Source organism: Lutjanus erythropterus, chromosome 4 (assembly GCF_056507025.1).
Source record: "Lutjanus erythropterus isolate fLutEry1 chromosome 4, fLutEry1.hap2, whole genome shotgun sequence".
Classification (NCBI taxonomy): Eukaryota; Metazoa; Chordata; class Actinopteri; order Lutjaniformes; family Lutjanidae; genus Lutjanus; species Lutjanus erythropterus.
Window position 1 is genome coordinate 15,546,756 of NC_139320.1, and position 21,767 is coordinate 15,568,522.

The 21,767-nt window shown below is 38.9% G+C and overlaps 1 protein-coding gene across 4 annotated transcripts; it reads right to left on the minus strand.

Moving 5' to 3' along the window:
* Window positions 1-159: 159 nt before the first annotated feature.
* On the minus strand, window positions 160-19,083 carry sidt2 (SID1 transmembrane family, member 2). 4 transcript variants are annotated; one of them, XM_084717100.1, is made up of 27 exons: window positions 18,347-19,083; window positions 18,119-18,240; window positions 15,926-16,090; window positions 15,740-15,785; window positions 14,814-14,915; window positions 14,406-14,489; window positions 13,474-13,639; window positions 12,879-12,972; window positions 11,906-11,964; window positions 11,642-11,668; window positions 10,187-10,225; window positions 10,024-10,101; window positions 9,821-9,883; window positions 9,369-9,484; window positions 9,127-9,200; window positions 7,450-7,516; window positions 7,255-7,328; window positions 7,017-7,140; window positions 6,585-6,702; window positions 5,736-5,872; window positions 5,544-5,652; window positions 4,945-5,021; window positions 3,887-3,933; window positions 3,689-3,794; window positions 3,486-3,596; window positions 2,176-2,289; window positions 160-1,644 (listed from the first exon to the last, which is right to left on the minus strand). In XM_084717100.1, exons 1-27 carry the CDS (start codon window positions 18,593-18,595, stop codon window positions 1,582-1,584), a joined length of 2,631 nt encoding a protein of 876 aa, XP_084573226.1. In that variant the 5' UTR covers window positions 18,596-19,083; the 3' UTR covers window positions 160-1,581. The 4 variants fall into 4 exon arrangements, with proteins under 4 accessions (XP_084573226.1, XP_084573228.1, XP_084573229.1 ...); XM_084717102.1 differs by lacking the exon at window positions 11,642-11,668; XM_084717103.1 differs by lacking the exon at window positions 9,821-9,883.
* Window positions 19,084-21,767: the final 2,684 nt, after the last annotated feature.

Here is a 21,767-nt window from a genome sequence, read left to right on the forward strand (position 1 = left end):
GGACCTGCAGAAACCCTGCAAATACAACAACTAGAATTAAGAAAAAAAATGATTAAATGTTCATAAAACTCTGCCTGAAACTAAAATAAATAAATAAATAAAGCACTCTGCAAATAACATAGGCTGACATAAACCAGTATTGTTTTGCTGGACCAATACTGGGCCAATAATATCAGCTGAGCGCTCCATCTGTCTGGGTCTACTGACAGCTTATCAGCACAACACAACCTGTTCGCTGCTACAGGCAGGACATACCACTAAACAGCTGTGCTTTAAAGAGCTCAAGCTTCATTTCATGACAGGTTACATTTGTATTTATGCCATCGGTTTTGTATGTGATGTTTGTGAACTGTTTGTTTTGACTAATTTCTTGAGTTTGTGTTGTTAAAGCCTTTCAGAAACGGACACCACTGTTACAATCATTGTTTTTGTAAAAGTGAAGCCACTTTAGTTGTAATTAGTTCTCCATATTCCACAGCTGTTAGTGTAAACTTTAACGTGTGCAGGCAGGTAGAAAAAAAGTATTTTGTGTGTATATATTTGTGTAAATAAATACTGTATTTTTCTAAAAAATATTTTAATAAATATAATTTTATATATTCATGTATTTCTTGTCTACTGATCCTGTTATTTGCAAGTACATACACACACAGACAAGTCCTGAATTTCCCTCAGGATCAAAGAAGCATTTATCTATATATCCACACCATTTTCTTCACAGAGAACAACCTGCCATGCTGCAGGGCCTCACGTGTGCCAGCCTCATGTTGCTCACATTCATAGATTAGGTTTAGGTTCATCAGGTTTAAAGATAGCAGTCACGGTCAGAACAGGAACTGTATGAAAATGAGACCTTTATTCAGTAACCGCTCATTGCAATGTTTGACATTAAAATCATTTTTTTCATACAGTACAGTGCAAAAAACCTCTTCGCATTCAGACTTGAGGGCAGTCGAGAAGTAAATACAATCATTATATTCTCCAATGAGAAGGAGGACGGCTAGAGGATCTGACCAATCAGAGCACAGTATGTGACTAATGTGATTAGAACATTAAAGGCCACTGACAGACATGTTTCTCACATTTATGTTTGTAAACACATTCACACCCGTACAAACACTCACACAGCATATAAACAGCATACAAACAGTCATTTCAAAATGCATTGTTGACTCGCAGGTCAAATGTAATGCGGACAGTATAAAATAAGTTAATTCAGATAATTTTTTAAGCAAATGTGTACATTATCTTTATCAGCAGTAAGTAAACATCGATCACAACAGTTATATTGATGATGGCAGCGAGAGGACAAAACACTTCAGCATCACTCGACGTCGACGCAGCTCTTCGTTGGCACATAAGTGTCCGTACAGGTGGAGGGAGGGGCTACTGCCCATCCCCAACTGGCTGACTGGCTGTGAGAGGCAGAAAGATGCCCACTGTACAGCCTGGAGAAAAAAAACAGGCTACTGGCTGTGCTTTTTCTTTTTTTTTTTTTTTAAGAACATGTAGGAGACGCAAACGAGGTGGCGATAAGGCAGAGAGGAAGAGCTGAGCTCATCATAGCAGATCTGACAAATCTTAGAAGACGAAGATCTTGTCTCTCTGGACGGTGTCGAGGTCGTCGTCCATGGTGAGGAGGACCTGGGTGGGAACGGGGAGAGGTGAGGGGTTAGAACAAAGCGCCCCCTGTTTGCAGATTTCCATTCCAACAATATACTTAAAGGGACAGTTCAACAGTGTTTTTTATCCATCTAGTTTGTTTTGGTGTTCTTCATTTTGGTGATACCGGCCACAAAGATGCCTGCCTTCTTTCTAATATAATGGAAGTAAATGGCACTCTGCTTTTGGTGCTCAAAACGTTAAAAGGCAGACATCTCAATGGCTAATATTGCCAAAACTCTGCAACTCACAATAGAAATCTAGACAGACAGACAGCAATAGACGAAAAATATATACTTCTAATTTTGGGGTGAACTATCTCCTGAAGTTTTATATTTGAAATATCACATTTTTTAAGCTATCAGCTAGCCCATTAACTGTCCTGCCTGTTATTCACATTTATTGTTTTAGGATTATGCAAATTGTACACAGTCAGGAGGACGTTTTTCAATTTTAAAATGCATGTCTAAATTCATTAAAAGTCACATACACACACGACAAACATGATCATACCAGGAAAGATCCAAACATAGCGATGGAGGAGAGGAAGTGCCAAATGTCGTGATCGTCAAAGAATGACAGCAGGATGCAGTCCCTGTTGTGTTCACGAGACTCCGCTGGTGTTTTCTGTGTCAGCAGAAAGAAACACACACACACAGACAGACACAGTGAACTCATGCCACATGATCTAGGAATTCAAGATATCTAGAGTCAATGGGCGTCATGCAAGAAGCACTCGTATGAACAGATTTGTGTTTTAAGTGGTCAGTGCGAGTGATTTAGAAGAATTTGCCGCATTCAACGGTTTTCTCTTTGGTACGATACACAATTTACGAGTGGTCCACACCTATTGTAGCAGTCATTGTCACTAATTAATGAATTGTATGTTTCATTACTTGGAATTTCAGGTTTAAAAATCCTGTATAAATGATTTATATATAAATGATTGTCGATGTTATCCTGTTCGTTATCCTTTACTTTGAATTTGATAAAATTATCTGTATTTATAGCCCTCATTAAATTGTCTATTACCTACAGTCAGGCTGTATCTTCACATGCAGGTTCACTGCCTCCACCCTGTCTCCTGTTACAGTAAGCAAGTAAGACAAGCAAGTCTTGCTGTTGTCAGAAGTTTTTTTGGCCATTCTCATACTGAACGAATTCCTTCCTTTATTCAGTGACAGTACGATCCTCACATGACATGGCATTAATAGCACTAATAGGGTTATTTTTTCCCATTCCTCAGCTTTAGTAGGTCCCTTCAAGGACCACTGTGTAGGAATTAGTGGCATCTACTGGTAAAATCACAGATTTCAAACAATTCACCTGTCAAGTGTATATGAGAACCTACAGTGGCTGTTGTCCCTTCTGGGCTACTGCAGAGCCATGGCGGTGCAAAATGGCGGCTTATGTAGATTAAAAAAAGCTCAGTCTAAGTAAATGAAAATACGATTATTATTTTCAGGTAATTTTACACCAATAAAAACATTCATATGAATATTATATTCCATCTTCCTAAATATCACTCACTTCACCATTAATTCCACTGCTGATACTGTTAAAATTATAAACTTTCCTTTATAGATTTCTGAAAACAGGACTTTAATCACTGAATCATAGTACTACTACTGGGGTGTTAATTATGCTGATTTATAATTCTCATGAACATACACTCAAACATGCATAGGCACAGCTGAATCTGACGCTGCAGTAAGAGAAAATGTTCTTGCATGAGGCCCAACTTTTGCTCTCAGGGGCAAAATAGCTAATGCTCCTTCTATGTGACTCTCTCGTGTGTGTGTGTGTGTGTGTGAGTTACTGACCTGCCAGGTGCTGAGACCCTGGAAGAAGAAATAAAGTGCGAAGCCCCACACCACAGCCGTGAACAGAATACAAACCAACGGCAGACACTTGATTCTCTCGCCGCTCCGCAGCTAAATACACAAAAACACACACAAAAAAAGGCTTACAAAACATTTCTGGTCCTTTATAAATCTACTTAAAATATGGATGCAAGCGCACACACCTTCATAATGATGTAGAAGGCAAAGTAGAGCAGCAGGTTGCAGATGGCGATGGCCAGTAGATAAGAGGCAAAGTCGTTAGGTCTCTCTATGAGGCCATAGGCCGCTCTGCAGAGAAGGAGCAGGAAGATGATATCATTTAGTCCTGCGCTATATATTTTAATTGATATTTTTAAAGAAGAATTATGCAGTTTACTTACAGAGACCAGTTGACTATGTTCCCCATTACAAGCAGAACCATCCGGTCCTGTCAGAAAGACGTAGGAGGAGGGATGATTTACAAGCAGGTAATAAGGACAATACAGGACACAGTGATTTATTTACAATTTAAAGCTGCTCTAAGCCACAAATCCACAACAGCCTTCTAACTGTGTAATTTAGGGTCATATGTACAGAAAAATAAGCATCTAAAAAGTGTTGAAAATTAGTTTTAATCCAAATTTGTCATACTGTCATTTAAGTTTTTGTACACTTTCCTGATACTGGGTTTGAATTGTATGTGGTTATGCTTGAACATTTATTACTGAAATAACAGAATCTCTCTGCTCCCAGTTAATTTGCCTTTTTGAGTCTGCAGAGAACTGAAAGTGCTCCAGACTACTTTGACACTTAACACTGCCTGGATCCGCAGCATCTGAAATTTGCTCAGATCTGAACTCAAGTGTGGTAAACCAGAAACTCCTGTGTCCTAAAAAATAAAATTACTTTTTTGTCAAAGCAGTCTTGGTGGCTTTAATGACAACATAGATGGTGGCTTTGGTTTCCTGTTGGAAAGAGGCTAAGAGCAGTAAAGCAGTGAAAATATCCTAATTATAGCATACACTTAAACTGATATTGAATTTTTTAGGTGGCTAAAATACATTTTGCTGCTGACCCCGTCCACAGCAGAACATTGCTCAGCTTCTGTACTGGTACTGAGCAACATATCAATCAAAACGTGATCTGTCACGCCTACACAGTCTTGGGAAATGGTCTGAACAGAAAACTGAGCTGTAGTAGTTGAACATTTATTTTCACTCAGATTTCTTGGAAGCTTCATGACACTCAGCTTTGATATTATATATTCATTTTTACTACTCAAAGCCAAATTTTCAAAGACTTTGAGGCAGTATTTTCATTTTTTCACCTGACATCTGAAGATCTGAGTGCATCTCCAGTTTCTTTGTATAAACTGAAAAAACTTGAACATGATGACTGCTTGAAAACTCATAACAGCACTTAAAACATACTGATAAAGACATTTCTGGTCATTACTCACAATGTACATGGGTCCACTGCACTGTCTGATGCAGTCTGTGTAGATGATGTACACCACCCTGCGCAGGACCCCAGAGTCTGACACAGTAGACACAGACAGAGTGTTAACTGCAGTGACTACACTAGTTTAAAGTCTGAGGATCAAATACACGGCTCCCATAGTGTAAATGTCAAGGTGACACTTTAAATTGACATTAAAATGATATTTCTATGCACGAGGGCTGCAACTAACATTATTTTCATAATTGATTAATCTACTGATTATTTTCTTGATTAATCAATTAGTTGTTTGGTCCATAAAACGTCAGAAAATTGTGAAAAATGATGATCAGAGTTTCCTGAAGCCCAAGATGATGTCCTCAAATGTCTTGTTTTGTCCACAACCCAAAGATAGTCAGATTACTGTCAGAGAAGACCAAATACTTTTTTTTTCTTTAAAAATGACTCAAAACAATTAATTATCAATATAGTTACTATTTTCATAGTTGACAACTAATTGATTAATCAAAAGTAGCTTTTCATTAAAGCACACCAAGGACTTCCAAGTGCTAAAAGATATAAAGATAGGTTAAGTTTTCATGCTTCTTCCTGTGATCTTACCCAGCCTCCATCGGCCCATGTAGTAAAGTTGTGTGCTGAGGAGGAGAGTGGCTAGAATGTGGATCACTGAGAAAACGATCCAGAAGACCATGTTTCCTTTCCCAAATACCTGTCAACAGACCGTCACAAACATTAAGAAACGTCTGTGTGTATTTTTGCGTGGTCAATACCATCATGTATCTTTGCACGTACCACTCCCAGCACGGAAAAGAAGATGACCGCAGCCAGACAGGCATAGGCCGTGTAAGCACTTGCGTTGATGTCTGGGTGTCTCTTCTGATACAGCTTCAACATACACAGTCCAGCAATCATGTACATGAAGGAGGTGTCTGTGAAGAAATGCAGAAACGTTACAACAGGCAAATCTACCATTATCATACTATTTATTATCAAAGAATACGAAGGAAAACATTGCAGACTGCTGTCACTGAATTACAGTTCAGATTTATTGTCTTAATTGCAAATCACCAGCTCTAATCATGGGATTCTGGGATACAAATAAACATGACGTGCAGAGATTGTACTGTATTGCACATTCTATGTGGTAAGCATCTTTAGACATTTTCATTTCTAAATTACAGTTAGACCCCAGCATATAAACCTGAACAGAGTAAACTGGCAAAAAAGTGTTCAAAATCAAATTGCAGATACTGGATATCTTCACAGACAGCTCAAGGAAACTGAATCCAAGATCTTCCTTTTCCTTTAAAGTGACATCAGAGCGAGTAGAATCAAAACTCTCAACGATCAAATTCCACTGCATTAAAAATGTTGTATATCATGTCAAAGAAATGACAGAAAGCTGTATGGTGGATACAGCTTTTACACTGAACCATCAAGTTAGTGATTAGGGCCTGACCAATACTGGATTTTTGGAGGCGACGTCCATACTGATATTAGGGAGTTAAAAAATTTGATATCAATATATTGGCCTATATACTTTATTTACATGGAAATTATATAAAATCCAAAATGTCATCAGGGCACTGAAATAGTAAAGAAAAAACAACACACAAATAGAACAACTTGAATTGGTCTTACCAAACTGGAAGTTGGTGTAGTTTGGACAGACGTGGTAACAGGCACTGAGCAGGCCCTCCATCATCAGAGCCGTCCCCATGGCATAAAACAGACCAAAGTGCTTTGGGATACCACATTCCTGAGGGGTGGGAGAGAGGAAAATCGAACTAATGATTGAGCAATCATGTCCAATAAATAATACATCTGGCTCTTTATTCTTAATGCACATGTCTGGGTGTGTCTGCATCTTCCCCTCAATATTTCCTATTTATTTATGCAGCAAGATGTCTGCACCTGTAGTTTACGATCATGTTAGAAAGCAAAGAGGTATTGTTACTGCGCATCACAGAGTGGAGTGTCTCAACACAAGCCACAGCCAATGATGGATGACACACACATTGTTTTAGCTTTATTTATCTGTGACATCTACATCTGTGTGTGTGCATGTCTTACCAGCGCATTGAGATCGTTGCGGACCAGGGCGCGATTGTGGACGATATCTCTTTTGAGAACAATAAGGAGGAAGAGGAGCCCCAGCATCACGTAGCCAAGGTTACTGAGGATGTTGTTGAATGCGCTGTGCAGGGCAGCAGTTGAGAATCAGTCATTACAATGCTTTAAACACTAATATGCAATCTATGGTGGTTGTAATAACACATTTGGGCATGACGTGTCCTAACTAACCACACACCTGAGAGCTCCCAGGGGGTGGGCACACAGGAAGTTGTAGAAGCAGATGTCTTGGTTTCCAGTGACATTGACTACCTGAGGAGCAGAGAGTCGGTTTAACATCGGTGTTGATGTTTTTTCACAATTTGTCTCTACACAAACAAACTTTTTTAAGTCATAACTTGTATATATCACAGTTATTGTCATATTAGCGCACCGTCTGATAGGTGATGACCAGCTGGATGACCGGCAGTGCGTAGAACACAGCAATAGTAGCAATGTTCCTGCAGAAAAGACAATCATTAGACTTGCTGATAAAATTTAATTTGAAGGCGTGTGCATATGATATTGTTATAACCTATAGGAATGTCGTTTAGTCAAGTATGTCATTTTTAATTCCCAGCTGACTTGTTTGAGACGTCTTTGTGATGACAACTTGCCAGATTGCAAATACAAAGCGTGTGGGAGAATCTATGGTGGCCATGGAGCTGCCAAAAACACAAAAGGCCTTCTCTAGAGCCAGTGTCTGGGTTTTTCTGTCCTGGGGCTACTACGGAAACATGGTGGTGCAACATGGCAGCCTCCATGGAAGAGGTATGGCGCTGTAGAAATAGAGGGCTGATTCTAAGGTAACAAAACAATTCTTATATTAAAGGGATTATACACTAATGAAAACATACTTTTTAATATTACATTTCATATTCTGCCAGTAAATCCCTGTCACACATTAGTCCTTCAACCAAGACAACATAACCTGTCATGAACATGCCATAGCAGACTTAAATATCAAACTTAAAGAAACTACTTAGCTTAGTTTTTAATGACATCTTGATGAAAAGTCAACCACATTTAACAGTTTAATGTAATATTAACACATAAAACTAAATAGTTTCCTTAAGTTTGAATGTCATATTTACTGTTATGTTTATGACAGGTTGTGTTGTCTTGGTTAATGTCAAGTTGTCGTAACAAGGACATCTAAAACAATGTCAACTTTGCATTACAAATGACATAACTGACTGAATGACACTTAATTTGAAGGGGTGTGCATAAGACTAACATGACACCTGTCAGAAACATGAAGTCTTTATGAATGTTTATGATTTTTGTCATTAAGTGTTAGTGACATGTTCATAATTTTGCCTTTCCTAACTTCCACCCCTTTTTGCTCTGTGCTCCAATAGCAGTCTAGCATGCTTGGTACCCAGGGAACCTTGCAAACTTTTCCTTTCCTGTTTCCTGTACTTAAGATATGCAATGTGCCAGGCTTGTCTATGTTGAAAAGGAAACGCATTTTAAAGACGGTTAAAAGGTATTGCTGAGGAACCTGTAAAAGTCACATCTTAGGTAGGCTAATGTTAACAAACGACTGATGCAGATTAACTGGCTACTTAGCAAGTGTTTCACCTCAGAATAATTCTCACTAGGTAGCTAATGACTGATGTAGATTAGCTAGCTAGTTAACATTGCTAACTTGAGCTAACTTTTACAGGCCCTGCAGCAACATCTTTTAACCATCTTAAAAATTTGTTTTTCTTTTCTACATAGAGAAACCCAGCACACAGCATATCTAAGTACAGAAAACAGGAAAGGAGAAAGTTGACTGAGGTTCCAAAAGGGGCGGGACTAAGGAAGGGTCACTTGTGATGACAGGTTTCTGTAACCAATACATAATCATATAATTTTATTACTGTAACTGTTCTTACTAGTTTAGTTTTACTAATTTAATTTAATAATCTCAGCACAGAATTCATAATCACAAAATGCTGATATTTATGAGTTGGTTAATGAATTGTGAATCCATCTGACTCAGACTGGGATGTAAAGGAATCTTTGTCATTGTACTGTTGATTCTTCTTTTTAATGGTTATTTGTCATTAACCAGCATCCTCACCAGAAGTAGATTTGGTATTTCTTGCTCAGGACCCTCTTGTCTTTGCGAGCCAGGTCAGACACACATAGAAATTTCTGTATAAAGGAGAGGACACTGTTACTGGAGTGTCATCAAATACAATGGTGACAGCAAGGAAGGGTGACGTTTATACATCAGGACATAATCAGTATCTCTTCTTAACTACAATGACCTGTGATTTCCCCTAACAGTTGTGTGTATTGAGATGGAGAGATGAGGTGTACCTTGGTGCGGACAATGTTTTTGTCCGAGTTGATGTCGTCCAGCGTGTCATAGTCGTCCTCCTCCACAGAGCTCAGAGACTCCTGCCTGCTTCGCCCAACACTGTCAAGCGATCGCTCTGATGGAGGGAGGGAAGAGAGGAATAAAGAAAAGAATTCAATGCAGGGACAATTTCATCACTTAGACGAATGTCTGGATTTAAAAGATTTTATTAATGATGCAAAGGTGTTCAAACACATCACACCTTTTAGAATTTCTTTGAAATTTTCAAATATATTAAACTGAAATATTAGAATGATTGTTGGTACTTTCATCTTTGCGCTATCAATGATGCTTTTGTGTTCATTTCATTGTCAATCTCATTTCAATCTCATTGATATATGATTCACATGGTACTGATTGGTTTGATGAAAATCTCTGAACTGATTGGGCCAATTATGTGGCAGCATGTCACCAATGCGGATGGCTATGTGGTAAAGGTGATTGAGGACTGGGCGACGTTTGAAAGGCTCCTGTCCTGATGAACAAAGACACAGAAAACCAATGAGGGACCACAGGTGCTCGCAGGAAGCTAACTGCAAACCAGGCTGTGGAGACATACTGCAAAGCGACAGTGGTGGGTCAGAAAAAACTGTGGGTGTGCGTGTTTGTGAATACCCATGTATCCATAGTTGTTGTCAGTTGATGTGGCGCTGTCGGTGATAGCCTCTGAACTGAGTGTGCTCCCATCGTCGGCTGGAGAGGAAAAAGAGGAGGAAAAAATGATTATTTAATTCAGTCTCCTCAAACAAAGACATAACCAAAGCTGAGCAGAACTCACCGTAGGAGCCATATTCATATGGTGAGACTGGAGTCTTGCCTGTGGAGACATGTACATGTAAAACTCCCAGCTCAGCATTTGTTAACAAAATGCACAAACACAAACAAGCACCAGGACAACCACTACTGGTTAGTAACTTGAAGGGACAGTTTGGATTATTTGAAGTAGTGTTGTATGAGGTACTTATTCATAGTCAATATATCACCTACAGTTGGTGGATATCATCATGCCCCCTGTTTGTGGAAGCAGGAGGAGTAGCGGTATAGAAAGCAATAAGTAAGTATATAGTATATTGAACTGCGTTTCTTTCAAAGTAACTGCTCAGAGATGTCTGGATTTGGTACAGTTATTTGGCATTGTAGTACATGGCACAGCTGTGTTATAGGCTGTGAATAACATGCATAAAGGCAGCTCTACTTTCAATGACATCGAGCTCACCCTGGCCAGCACTCTCTCACGCAGCGATTAACATTTGGCTGCGATGGCTGCCTGCTCCAAATGCCGTGAAAAACACTGATTTTCTTTTTTTTTTTTTAAGTAGTTAAATACATTTTGTTGCCGACTTTGTCCACAACAAGTACACTGCTTAGCTTCAATGCCTGTATTCCTCTCTGCTTTTCGGCATATCATCGTGCCATCAACTGTAGTTACTACACTGACCATTGATAAGTATTTCACATAACCATCTCGGATATTAACTATCCCTTAAAGTCTGTATACTAAAACACCACTGCAGCTGAAATGTTAGTACATAAACACAGAGACAACAACACATACAGGGATCCAGTACAAAAAACTGCGGTAAGGTAGGTAGGTAGGTAGGTAAAAGTTTTAGTCTTTAGAATGGGTGAAAATGTGAGTGCAGAATGGTGCAGAGGCTGATTTGTTGTGAGGAGGGGTGACTGCTGCAGTGAGAGTGGATTGTTTAAAAACGTAAGCTTTGAGCGGTTTAAAATCAAATCATGTCAGCATACGCTGCGGTGAACGGATACAGACACACACTGAGCTGAAGAGCCACATTAGCAGTGTGCACATTTATCTCCTTGGTTATCTCCAGTGTTTCTTCATAGAACATTTTATGCTGTCTTTGGTCTATGTTAGCATTATTGACTATAATGTAAAACACTTGTGTGTTTATGCCTCACTGTGAGGAGGAGCAGAAGATACCACTATGACAAAAACAGGCAAAATAAGAGGACTGCAGTACTTTGTGGTTAACTGTCCCCAGGTGTATCTGTATCTCTATGACGCAACCTCAAAAGATTTAAGAGTCTGAAATAGTGCCAATGTTTGTATTACTGCACAGACCAATCACATCGTCCTTCCTTACTGCTATTTATATGACAAGGCAGCTATAGTATGTGAGCGAATACATGCAAAGCATCTGCAGACAAGCCACAACACAGTGTGAGACAGGGCAGTAAGTGCAAGATAGGAGTAAATGTGTCGGTATACCATCTCCATTCTTCCCAAGCAGAGAGGCTGAACCACACATTAGCATGAGGGAGAGAGAGGGTAAAAAACGCACGTTAAATTCTACATAAAAAGCTAAGGAGTTACATGATTATTATACTGGCTATTAAGTGTAGTTAACATTAGATATATATTATGATATCTAGTCTACAGCACAGGATCATGACTTTAAGACAATGGTATGCTCCACACACCCTCTAACGAGCCCCTAATGGGCCAGTCCATCATAGCTAGTTGCTGGGTTACCTGTCTCAGCAGGCGACATGTCAGCAGGATTCTGAAACACCTCTCTCCTCTTACTCATTCTGCAGAAACAGAGAGGAAAACATGCTAATTCACATCATTTGTATTCAGTATAGTGTTCCTCTTGTGGTGCAGGTGTATAAACCTTTGATAAGCGATCCAAACCCCTGGGTTGAACTGGAACCAACAACAACTACTGGTTTGAACTTTATGAACCTGTAATTACTGTTTTTTTTCCTATAAGTGCTTAAATTATCTCTCTGGCCTTTAACCAAATTTAAGCAAGCAAAATGAAAGCTAATAAAACTGTCTCTGTCACAGTGTTAATGAGGACCATCTGTGGCTACAGGGGAGATGCAGAGGGAGATGTATGTCTCACTACAAAACAAAGACTTTTTAGATTCACAAATGCAAATATCTCTGCAGTAAAACAAGCATGTGCGTGTGAGGTGGATGCAGAAACAAAGGCTACGTTCACACGGCAAGCCTTAACGCTCAAACTGAATTCATTGCTCAGATGTTTTTTTTTTGACTGTTCACATGATCTTGAAATATCAAATTTCAGTGTAAACTGGTCACAGTTGTGAACTGACCTGCATGCCCAAAAGAACAATAACTAAAAAATAATAAAGACTTAAGATACAACACGCAGTTGTATGACAGTAAAAATGGATCTCTAGTTGGAGCCCTACTTTTAGCTACATCTGTCTCTACAAGGTCTTGTGGCAAGAAATTTTAGGCGAGTGAGTGACATAAAAGTTAATTCCAATGTGACTGTTCACACTGAGATTGCATTGCAAAAAATAAGACCTGTATCTGATTTAGGACCACATATGAAAGTTTGCCCAAATGAGAATTGAAAAGATCAGATTCCATGTGATTTGTACTGTTCACACTGTCATGAAAAAAAACTGCCTGCAGTGTGAACATAGCCTTACTGTTGTTTTGGTTGCTGAGTAAAAGTGCAAAATCTTACCGTATGTTCTCCAGACAAGCCACCAGCAAGGTGAGCAGGTAGAAGGAGAGGAAGATACCCAGACAGAACAGCATGCCCTTCACATACACCCCCGCTGTAGACAGTGAATACAGATATATTTACTGTAAGCCTATTCAAACATTGATGCTGCATGACCTTTACTGCACTGCATACTGAAAAAATGATCTAGCACCATTACCTACAGTCATATACACAATATGCAAAATGCAGTTCAGAACTGTATCCATCACTTTTAGAATTTATTCAAAATGTCGCTCCCAGAAAGATGGTTGTTTTGCCAGAGATGCATTGCATATTTTGCTGACATACGCCAAAGAAGCTTCAACTGCAATCGCACAATCATGAAACTGATATTTAACCTGACAGTTTTTTTTTAGCTGTAGACATTTAAAAATGCTTTTTGGTCCAATTTGGCAAAAGTGTGTCTATGGTGTAAAACAAATCCATATTAAAAAAAAAGAAAAAGAAGACATACTTTATAATCCCTCTTGGGGAAATTACATGTTTTTCCTCACTGGGTTCACGTAATTGTTCCTCAGTCTAAACTGTACATATTTGTAAATATGTGACTTACAGCTGATAGCGGGGGAGACTACCACATCAAGAACCTTTGTGCGGTTGCCTGCGTCGATGAGCTCATCAGGACGGAGAGGGTAGAAGCGCAGTGGGCCCCCACACGCCTCGTCCTCTGTTTTTACCACTACCACCACGTAGAAGCTGTTGCTGGGAAAATCTTTTCTCTAGAAAGAGGAAGAGACATGCGGAGATATGATGTGGCTCTGTTTGTGTGCTAACAGGGTAGAGGAGCAATGATTAGTCAATTAAATGTGCAGTAAGTGATTCTGGAGCTGATTGTTAATTTTCATTCTCAGGTCATCAAATACTTGTATTTTGGGGAAGAGAGTCAACAATCACCTATCTACCAACCATTGACTGGCCGAAGTCTCCCGTCCCTGGCTAGATTTTCTGAAGCTTGACAACAGCCGAGAGGTGGAGCACAAGTCTAGTTTTCTTCATACCACTTCAACTATAATTTTATAATTACTGAATCTTTGCCAGTGACATAAAAAATAATCTGGTTATATCAGCTTTAGTTTAGTAAAAGAAAATTAATTGCCAACTATTTTGATAATCGATTTCATTGATCATTTCAGTCATTTTTGTAACCAAAAATGTTTAATATTTCCTGGCTCCACCTTGTTAAATGTGAGGATTTTCTGCTTTTCTCTCTAATTTTTGTAATTTGTGAAAGTAAATGCCAAGTCTTCAGATTTTGGACTGTTGGTGCCACAAAAAAGGAAAATGAAGGCGTCAGGTTGCCCTCTGGGGAATTGTGATGAGGATTTTTCTTTTTTTATATATATATTTAAACAAATAATCAATTAATGGTGAAAATAATTGGCAGATTAATTGATAATAAAAAAAATTAATCAAAATAAACCTTTGGCTTTCTCATAAGGCTTGTCTGTATCTCAGAAACATTTGTGACTGTGTGCCAAACACTACCTGCACAGTGATTGCGCCTTTTTTGGTCATAGTCTGGTACATCCCAATGAAGGCCACATTGTTGTCAAGATCATAGACAGGGCACTGAAAAGAAAGTTACAGAGAGTTATTTAAAAAAATAAAGGCAAGAAGGAACAAGACATGAACAGTATTACATAAAACAGACCACAGTGCTATTAAGCATGGAAAATAGAAAGAATAAAAAGAAGTAAAATTTCAGCTAAATCCTCTCAGAAAACCATAAAATTGACAACAACTGCTTTGCATTGCACTGACACTACTGTAATGAACTCGGGTATGCCCTCATGTGGCTCAAGAGCGTCACAGCATGCTGACCACACTACCAGGGGGCCACTTGAGGACAGCAACTGCCTGGTTGGAGGCGAGGGAGAAGGGAAGCTATTATACCTGGATGTCCTGTACGGACATAACGGAGCAGGGAAAGTTCATGTCTGAGTTGACCTTGACGATCACAGTGTCCACCCCATCCGGGAAGACATACTTGAAGTACTGAGAGAAACAGGCCAAGACAAAGAAGAGGAAAAAGATAAAGAGTCAGGAAGGGAGATTAGAAAACACTGATTTAGACAAGATCAATCCTTTTACTGTTTCCTGTCTTTCTTCTCTTTCTAGTGTACAGTATGGAGGATGTAACAACATGATGAAACAAACAACAACAACAACAACAACAACAATACTGAAAAATGAAAATTCACTCAATATCTACTCACCCCTGTGCTGATGTGAAGATGGGTGAAGATCTCCAGTTCATAAAACACTCCCGGGGTTTCAGCAGAGAACAGCATTGCAGCCAAATCCAGTACAATTGAAGTGAATGGTTCTTTTTTTTTTTTTACATTTTAAAACTGGTCACCATTCACATGTTTTGTGAACTGGAGATTTTCAACCATCCTCACATTAGCACAGGGGTGAGTTGATACAAAGTGCTTTACATGGACATAAAAACAAAAGATAGGGCATAGTAAATAAAGTAGAATTGATGCAGTAAAAATGACAAGCAAAGTATGAACTGCTAAAACACAATAAGCAAGTAAAGTAAACCAATTCAAGAAGTGTGTCTTTAATCTGCCTGATTATTGAGAGCAGATAATGTGATGTACTGAGTGACTAAAACAAGGTTCATCTGAGAGGTGCTACAAAAGGCAGTATGTTGGACTTTCCACAATTTCTCTCATGTTTCTCATCATTTGTAATCTCCACCTCTACTCTCACCCTGTCTGCCTGCAACCTTCTGTGACTAAACTTCCTTGCTGTCAAGTACAACTCACTGTCACACTTATAGTCACACGAAACTATGGTATCGAGCTGTATACCTGAGGTTGGGATGGTGAGGCGGTGAAGCTGAATTTCTTGTCTGTCCTGTAATCAAAGTAACAATGAAACATGTCAGGCATACCAGAAGTTATAGGTTGGTTACTATAATACCCATCCTCAGTCTGTTAAGGTGAGAATCCAGGCAGTTAATATGTAGTGCATTTGTGTGATTATATCAGACTCACTGCAGGGTGAAGCTTTCAACACGGCTGACCCTGAGCTGGTAGTTTGTACCCTGGCTGGACAGGGTAGACACGTCCACAAAGAAGTACTGGGTCTCAGAGGCAGCCCGGGTTGGAGGCTGGCACAATGTTCGGCCCACATGATTGTAAGGGTACTTCCTCTGGTAGCTGAAGAAAGAGAGACAGAGTGAAAGAGACTGGTTGACAAACCAAAAGAAAGAACAAGAAAATGGTCTGAGTTTTGCAATTAACTACGACGACCTTGAATTTGTATTTGTTGAAAAGAAATTAGATTTCATATTATTATGTCTACTGAAAGTCTTCTATGTCTACTTAGTCTTTTTTAATATTATAAGAGTATGCATTCCCAAGGATTGCTGTTTCACGGTCAGGTGACTTAATTAGATAATGCATCTTCAATAAACTATGGGCAAAATCAATAAAACCCAGTTGGAGAAAATGTTGCAAAATGCACATGGCACAGCTCAGTACATGAAGGAAGATTCCCTTAAAGAGAGCATGTGACAGGAACCATGTAAAACAGAAGTAACACCACTCTGATTTTATTTGCAGTATTGACAGTAAATTGTTGCATCTTCCGATCAGCACTGGTGGATCTCAGAAGAGGAAGTGAGATTCCAAGGTTCATTAGTGATCAGCTCCAACACACCCGGGCGTGAGACCACATCAGCAAGACAATGACGGGAAAGTTCTGCTGTTGCACAACCACACAGACTACCTCAAAGTGTGGACACACAGATCACATCACAGATGTTGGCCAATGGCCAATAAACAACCGAACTTCTGACCTGTTACGAAATCCTACCTGATTAAGGCAGATTACAGAAGCTGTGTGCCTGATAATGACTGAGGGACAGTCCAGAGTGTATTACAGGCTGTACATTTTGTAGTTTACTACCCACAAAGAACATAAACAGCTGACCTGAATGCTAACTCTATCCAGGAAAGAAACAGTGACTACATTTCTAACAAATGTCCTGATACAACTACTGTACTGGAAAAACGAGGCATTTAAATACACATGCAGCTCTCTACAGCAAACAAGAACATTAACTTCACTGCATGAACTGAAGTTGCAAATGTTTATTTTGTACTTAACTGTACTGTACTGTACTATCTACATGTGTGCAGTTAGGTTGACACATATTAAGGCCAGAGTAGGCCTTCTGTGTTGTGGAGACCTGCCTTACAGTCCACTTACAATTGATTTAGTCAGTTTAGTCATCGTGACAAAATGTCATGACACATCTGTACCTAGAGCTAATGTGTTCCCCTTCACTGTGCAGATCATTCCATTTGAATTCCATACATTAGTGCATGTTCCACATTTACCATATACGACTGACCGTGTTACTCAAAAAAGTTGTGCTAGGGAAGGCCTGACACGTACTGTATTTATCAACATTAGGGCTGCACCTAACAAGTATTTTCATGATCTATAAATCTGTTGATTATTTTTCCCATTTAATCGATTAGTTTTTGGTCTATAAAATGGTGGAAAATGTTGACCAGCGATTCCCAAAGCCCAAGATGATGTCCTCAAATGTCTTGCTTGGCCCACAACCCAAAGATGTTTCACATTAAAGAAGCCAGAATTTAAACTTTTTTGTTAAAATAATTACTCAAACTAATTAACTGAAATAGATGCAGATTAATAATGAATTATGCTAGATCTATGTGTTTTTTATGGTCTTCTAAAGCAGTGTTTCTCAACCCTGGTCCTCAAGTACCCCTGCCCTGCATGTTTTAGATGTTTCCCTGCTCCAGCACACCCAATTTAAATGATCAGCTCATCATCAAACCTCTGCAGAATCCTGACAACAATCTGATCATTTGAATCAGGTATGTTGGAGCAGGGAAACATCGAAAACATACAGGGCAGGGGTACTTGAGGACCAGAGTTGAGAAAACACTGTCCCTAAAGTATATACCATAGTCTTGGTAGACAACATGTGAGACATTCTCAGCCACACAAAACATACTGTATACTGGGGCTAATCTCAGCTCTACTCTACCAGTTATAGAATATTATTTACAAAGACCAGTAATCCAAAGAAATAGAAATATTGTTGGATTGTAAACGTTCAGAAGTGGTTCATGGGGTGTTGTAGAACATAATCTACATGATTTTCTTTACGATCATGCTGGACAGATAAGTCCAGGTTGGATACTCACAGGCCTCTTAGTATGAGTGGGACTTGAAAAGACAGCACAGCTTGCTTCTGTCGCACCACAAACAGAATAGGACTCTCGAAACCATGTGACAACACATCCACAGACACACGCACTCCCTCCGTCTGAAACCCAAATACAGGACAAAGAGGAAAGATCACGTTACACTCTGTATTTCTTGGTATTATTAAGAGGAAAAACGAATGTACTCGTCTGACGATGTAAACTCACCTTATTCCTGGAGACAGTGTGATTGAAAGCATAGATTGTTTGGTTTTCACTTGTGACTGTGACATTGTAGGTGACATCAAACTCTGCGTCTTTCTGGACCACATTTTTGGTCTCACCCACCGCCCCAATGCCACATGTAAACTGGGTCACACACAACCAGAGCAAGACTGCCAGTCCCGATCGGATCCAACAAGCAGCAGGTCCGGGGCTGTTTTTATGTCGAGATTTCCAGCAACTCCTTAACACCATTTTGTCTGACACGTCTTCCGAAACAAACAACTGACGCTTAATGTTATTCTAATGAAAACTCCACCCCATTCAGCCACTCGGATAGTGAGCTTGCTAGCTTAACGGTGCCACTTTCCAGCTATGGCGGACCGACAATAACAGCAGCTGGTAACTAACAAGCGAAAAAGACTGTGAGATGTTTACATCAGCTAAAGGCGAGCCCCCTCCGTGTTTTAGCATCCGTTTTAATTCCGAGCTGTCGATTTTGAAATCAGTTTCAAGACAAAGGGATGACAATGGTCAGTTCCTCTTCACCTGAAACGCCAAAGCCTGGGAGGCTGCTAGTTAGCCGCACTAACGTTAGCATGGTTGGTCAGGCAGCTCCATGTTTTCATATCGGAGTCAGTTCCAGCGTCGTGTTAAAAATAAAATAGCACCAAGTGTTTTTCCAAGTCTTCTCAGCATAAGAAACTGTCACGGCCTGTGTTCGCGGTGTCGTGGCATTGTGTAAGTATTTCTCGAGCAGAGAGCGAAGAGATGCACAGTGTCTTTACAGTGTGAAAATGTTGTGCCACTAGCTCCCCCTCCCCGCTCCACGCTCAGACAGTAAACAAACGAACTGGGACGTCATGACGTCATGTGAATCCCCTACTCTACAAATATATTGGAAAAAATACATTTTTTTATTCCTAAGAAAGACAAAATAGTTCCTTTCAGAACTTTACATAAAATATATCCAGGGATTTCTTTAATCTCCAGCTATGTGGATGTTTATAACTAATAAATATTTATTATGTCGGATTTAAATTCTGTTTTCAATACCACTAATGTCACTCACTGTTTTACTCTTAATAATTCGTTATTATGATAAAACATTTCAAATATGTTGTTAATTATTTTATTTTATTGAGAAAATTATTATTATTATTATTATTATTATTATTATTATTGTTAGGTTTGCAATCCTCATTCCCGCTTTTTTTGATCGATTTTAAGTCAATTAGTTTTATTAATTATTAATCAATTAGTATTATTTAGTTTTCAGCTTATTTAGAAAATGTATTTTCTCTTATTTTGTTCATTTATGTTGTTTTCATCCCTTATTTTGTTTTTTTTTTCTGCCTGAAGTGATATGTACATTGTTGTCATAGTAAATATGAAGAGTTTCATCAAGATGAAAACTATTACAATGTGCAAAATGATATATTTGATACGATATTGTACCTTATTGTTAACATGGCATAAGAGTATATTTCCTGCATAATTCAGTCCTTTCACAAAGTTTGGACTGGATTTTTGTATGACACTCTGTGGCACAGCCATGGTCTTCATCTTGAAATGTTTGGAGACATTAAAAATACAACAGCTGTGTATAATTTGGTGCGAGTCAATCACAAAAAATGTCTGACATAAGACCTAAGGTGTAAAAAGGATGTTGCGATGGCTGTGTAGCTCTCTTGCAGTATTTTTTTGTGTCTGTGTTTGTCATCTCTACAGCAGTGTCAGTGATACATTCTGGGAGAAGCCAAATGAGAAATGGAATAATATTGCTATTGGACTAATATGATAAGATTATAATAGGCTGATAATTATCCATCTACTGCATAACAACGTTCCATTACAGCTGCTCTCAAGGGAACCAGATATATTCCAAGGTCTTTCAGTAGTCATTGTTCTTATGAATTATATGGCAGTTGACATTTTGTTAATGATATTGGATTCTATAGAGAAAAGGGTTTTTTTTTTCATCTTCACACAGAGTTTGATGAGGTCAGTTATCTCTACTAATTGGCTAAAAGCATGGATCAGTCTGCTGCAGAAGATGAGCTGTTGGGCCCCAGTGATCATTTTCCTTTTGACTCCCTGAGCAATATGTACCCTGTTGTCTCCAGTTACTCTTCAAGTAGCCTACAAAACACAGAACAGACTGTATGGTATATGGCAGCTTTATTATATTTTGCTTAGAGCCCAAGAAAACCATCCAGTACTCCCAGTTACTTCTGTACTTTTGTTACTTTGTGTATACTTCCTGACTCTAAGTTTTCTGCTGTTTCTTCCAAACTAGATTTTGACACAGGGGTGATACACAAATCAGGACCTTGAAATTAGGTAATGAAGGGCCTGTCTTTGGGGATACATAATTTCAGATGATTTAATAGTGTATGTACCAAATGAAAATTTACTTTAACCAAATTACCTCAAACCAGCTGATGGGTCCCGTGGGAAGTCAGGGCAACTGCCTGCTTTGTTGGTAGTTGACACCTCAGTTGGTGGCCTAATCCAGTTTACAGAAACCAGATGCAGGAAAGCCTCTATACCATAGGGTGGTGCTGTCTACAACCTGGTGAGACAGCTACAGAACAGAGTTGTATTTTCATAGCATGGTATTAAATCCCCAATTTTGCACACTTGCAAAAGAGCACCCTTTGTTGAATTAATGTCTTTATTAATTTTTGAAGAATGTGTTTAATTAAAGCATAGCTAGTTACCTTAAAGGTATTATTATTATTATTATTGTTGTTACTTTGAAGATAAGCTTATCTCTTTAACAAGCTGATGATCAGGACAAGCAGAGGGGTTACAGCTAAGCACAAAATGTGTATAGTCGTATTGTTTTTACATGCAGACGACAATGTATACCATGTAATTAAACAATTATAGTATAATCGGTCTCATGTAGCACACTTATTTTGATTACTAATCAAATTTTGATTTCTGTATTTATTCTACATATATATTTGAACTGAAACAGGTCTTATAAGACACACGTCTTTGTACTGGAGGTAGATCTAGTGTAGTGGTCATGGTGAATGACGGTCCATGCCCAGTACCTCAGTGGACAGCACACAATATAAAAAAGGAAAGGAAACTGGAAATGTTCCCTATTCAAGTAAAGTATGTATTTGAATTGTGCTCACTGCTGTAGAAAAAAAGTTATTAATTTCAGGCTAGCATTCATTAGGACTGGATCACTGGCTCACATTACATGGAAACTACTGGAAAAGAATTAGGCATATTTTCTATTAAAAATATTGCATGTAGTCCATGGAATAACATATCAAAATTGTGAAAATGTGTGTATCACCAGGCCAGTTTTCTATACTTTTTTAATCGCACTCTAAACAAAAATGGGCATGTCTGCATGAAGATATTGAAAATACTGAGGAAAACATTAGCAAGCCTATTGTGTCAT

What these genes read in the sequence shown, in the direction of transcription:
- sidt2 (XM_084717100.1), bottom strand. Translation starts at nt 18,595, where the DNA reads ATGGTGTTAAGGAGTTGCTGGAAATCTCGACATAAAAACAGCCCCGGA. An exon ending in GTTGAAAGCTTCACCCTGCA is followed by an intron (nt 15,786 to 15,925) that starts GTGAGTCTGATA and finishes CTTTGATTACAG; the next exon opens with GACAGACAAGAAATTCAGCT. An exon ending in CACCCCCTGGGAGCTCTCAG is followed by an intron (nt 7,141 to 7,254) that starts GTGTGTGGTTAG and finishes TGCCCTGCACAG; the next exon opens with CGCATTCAACAACATCCTCA.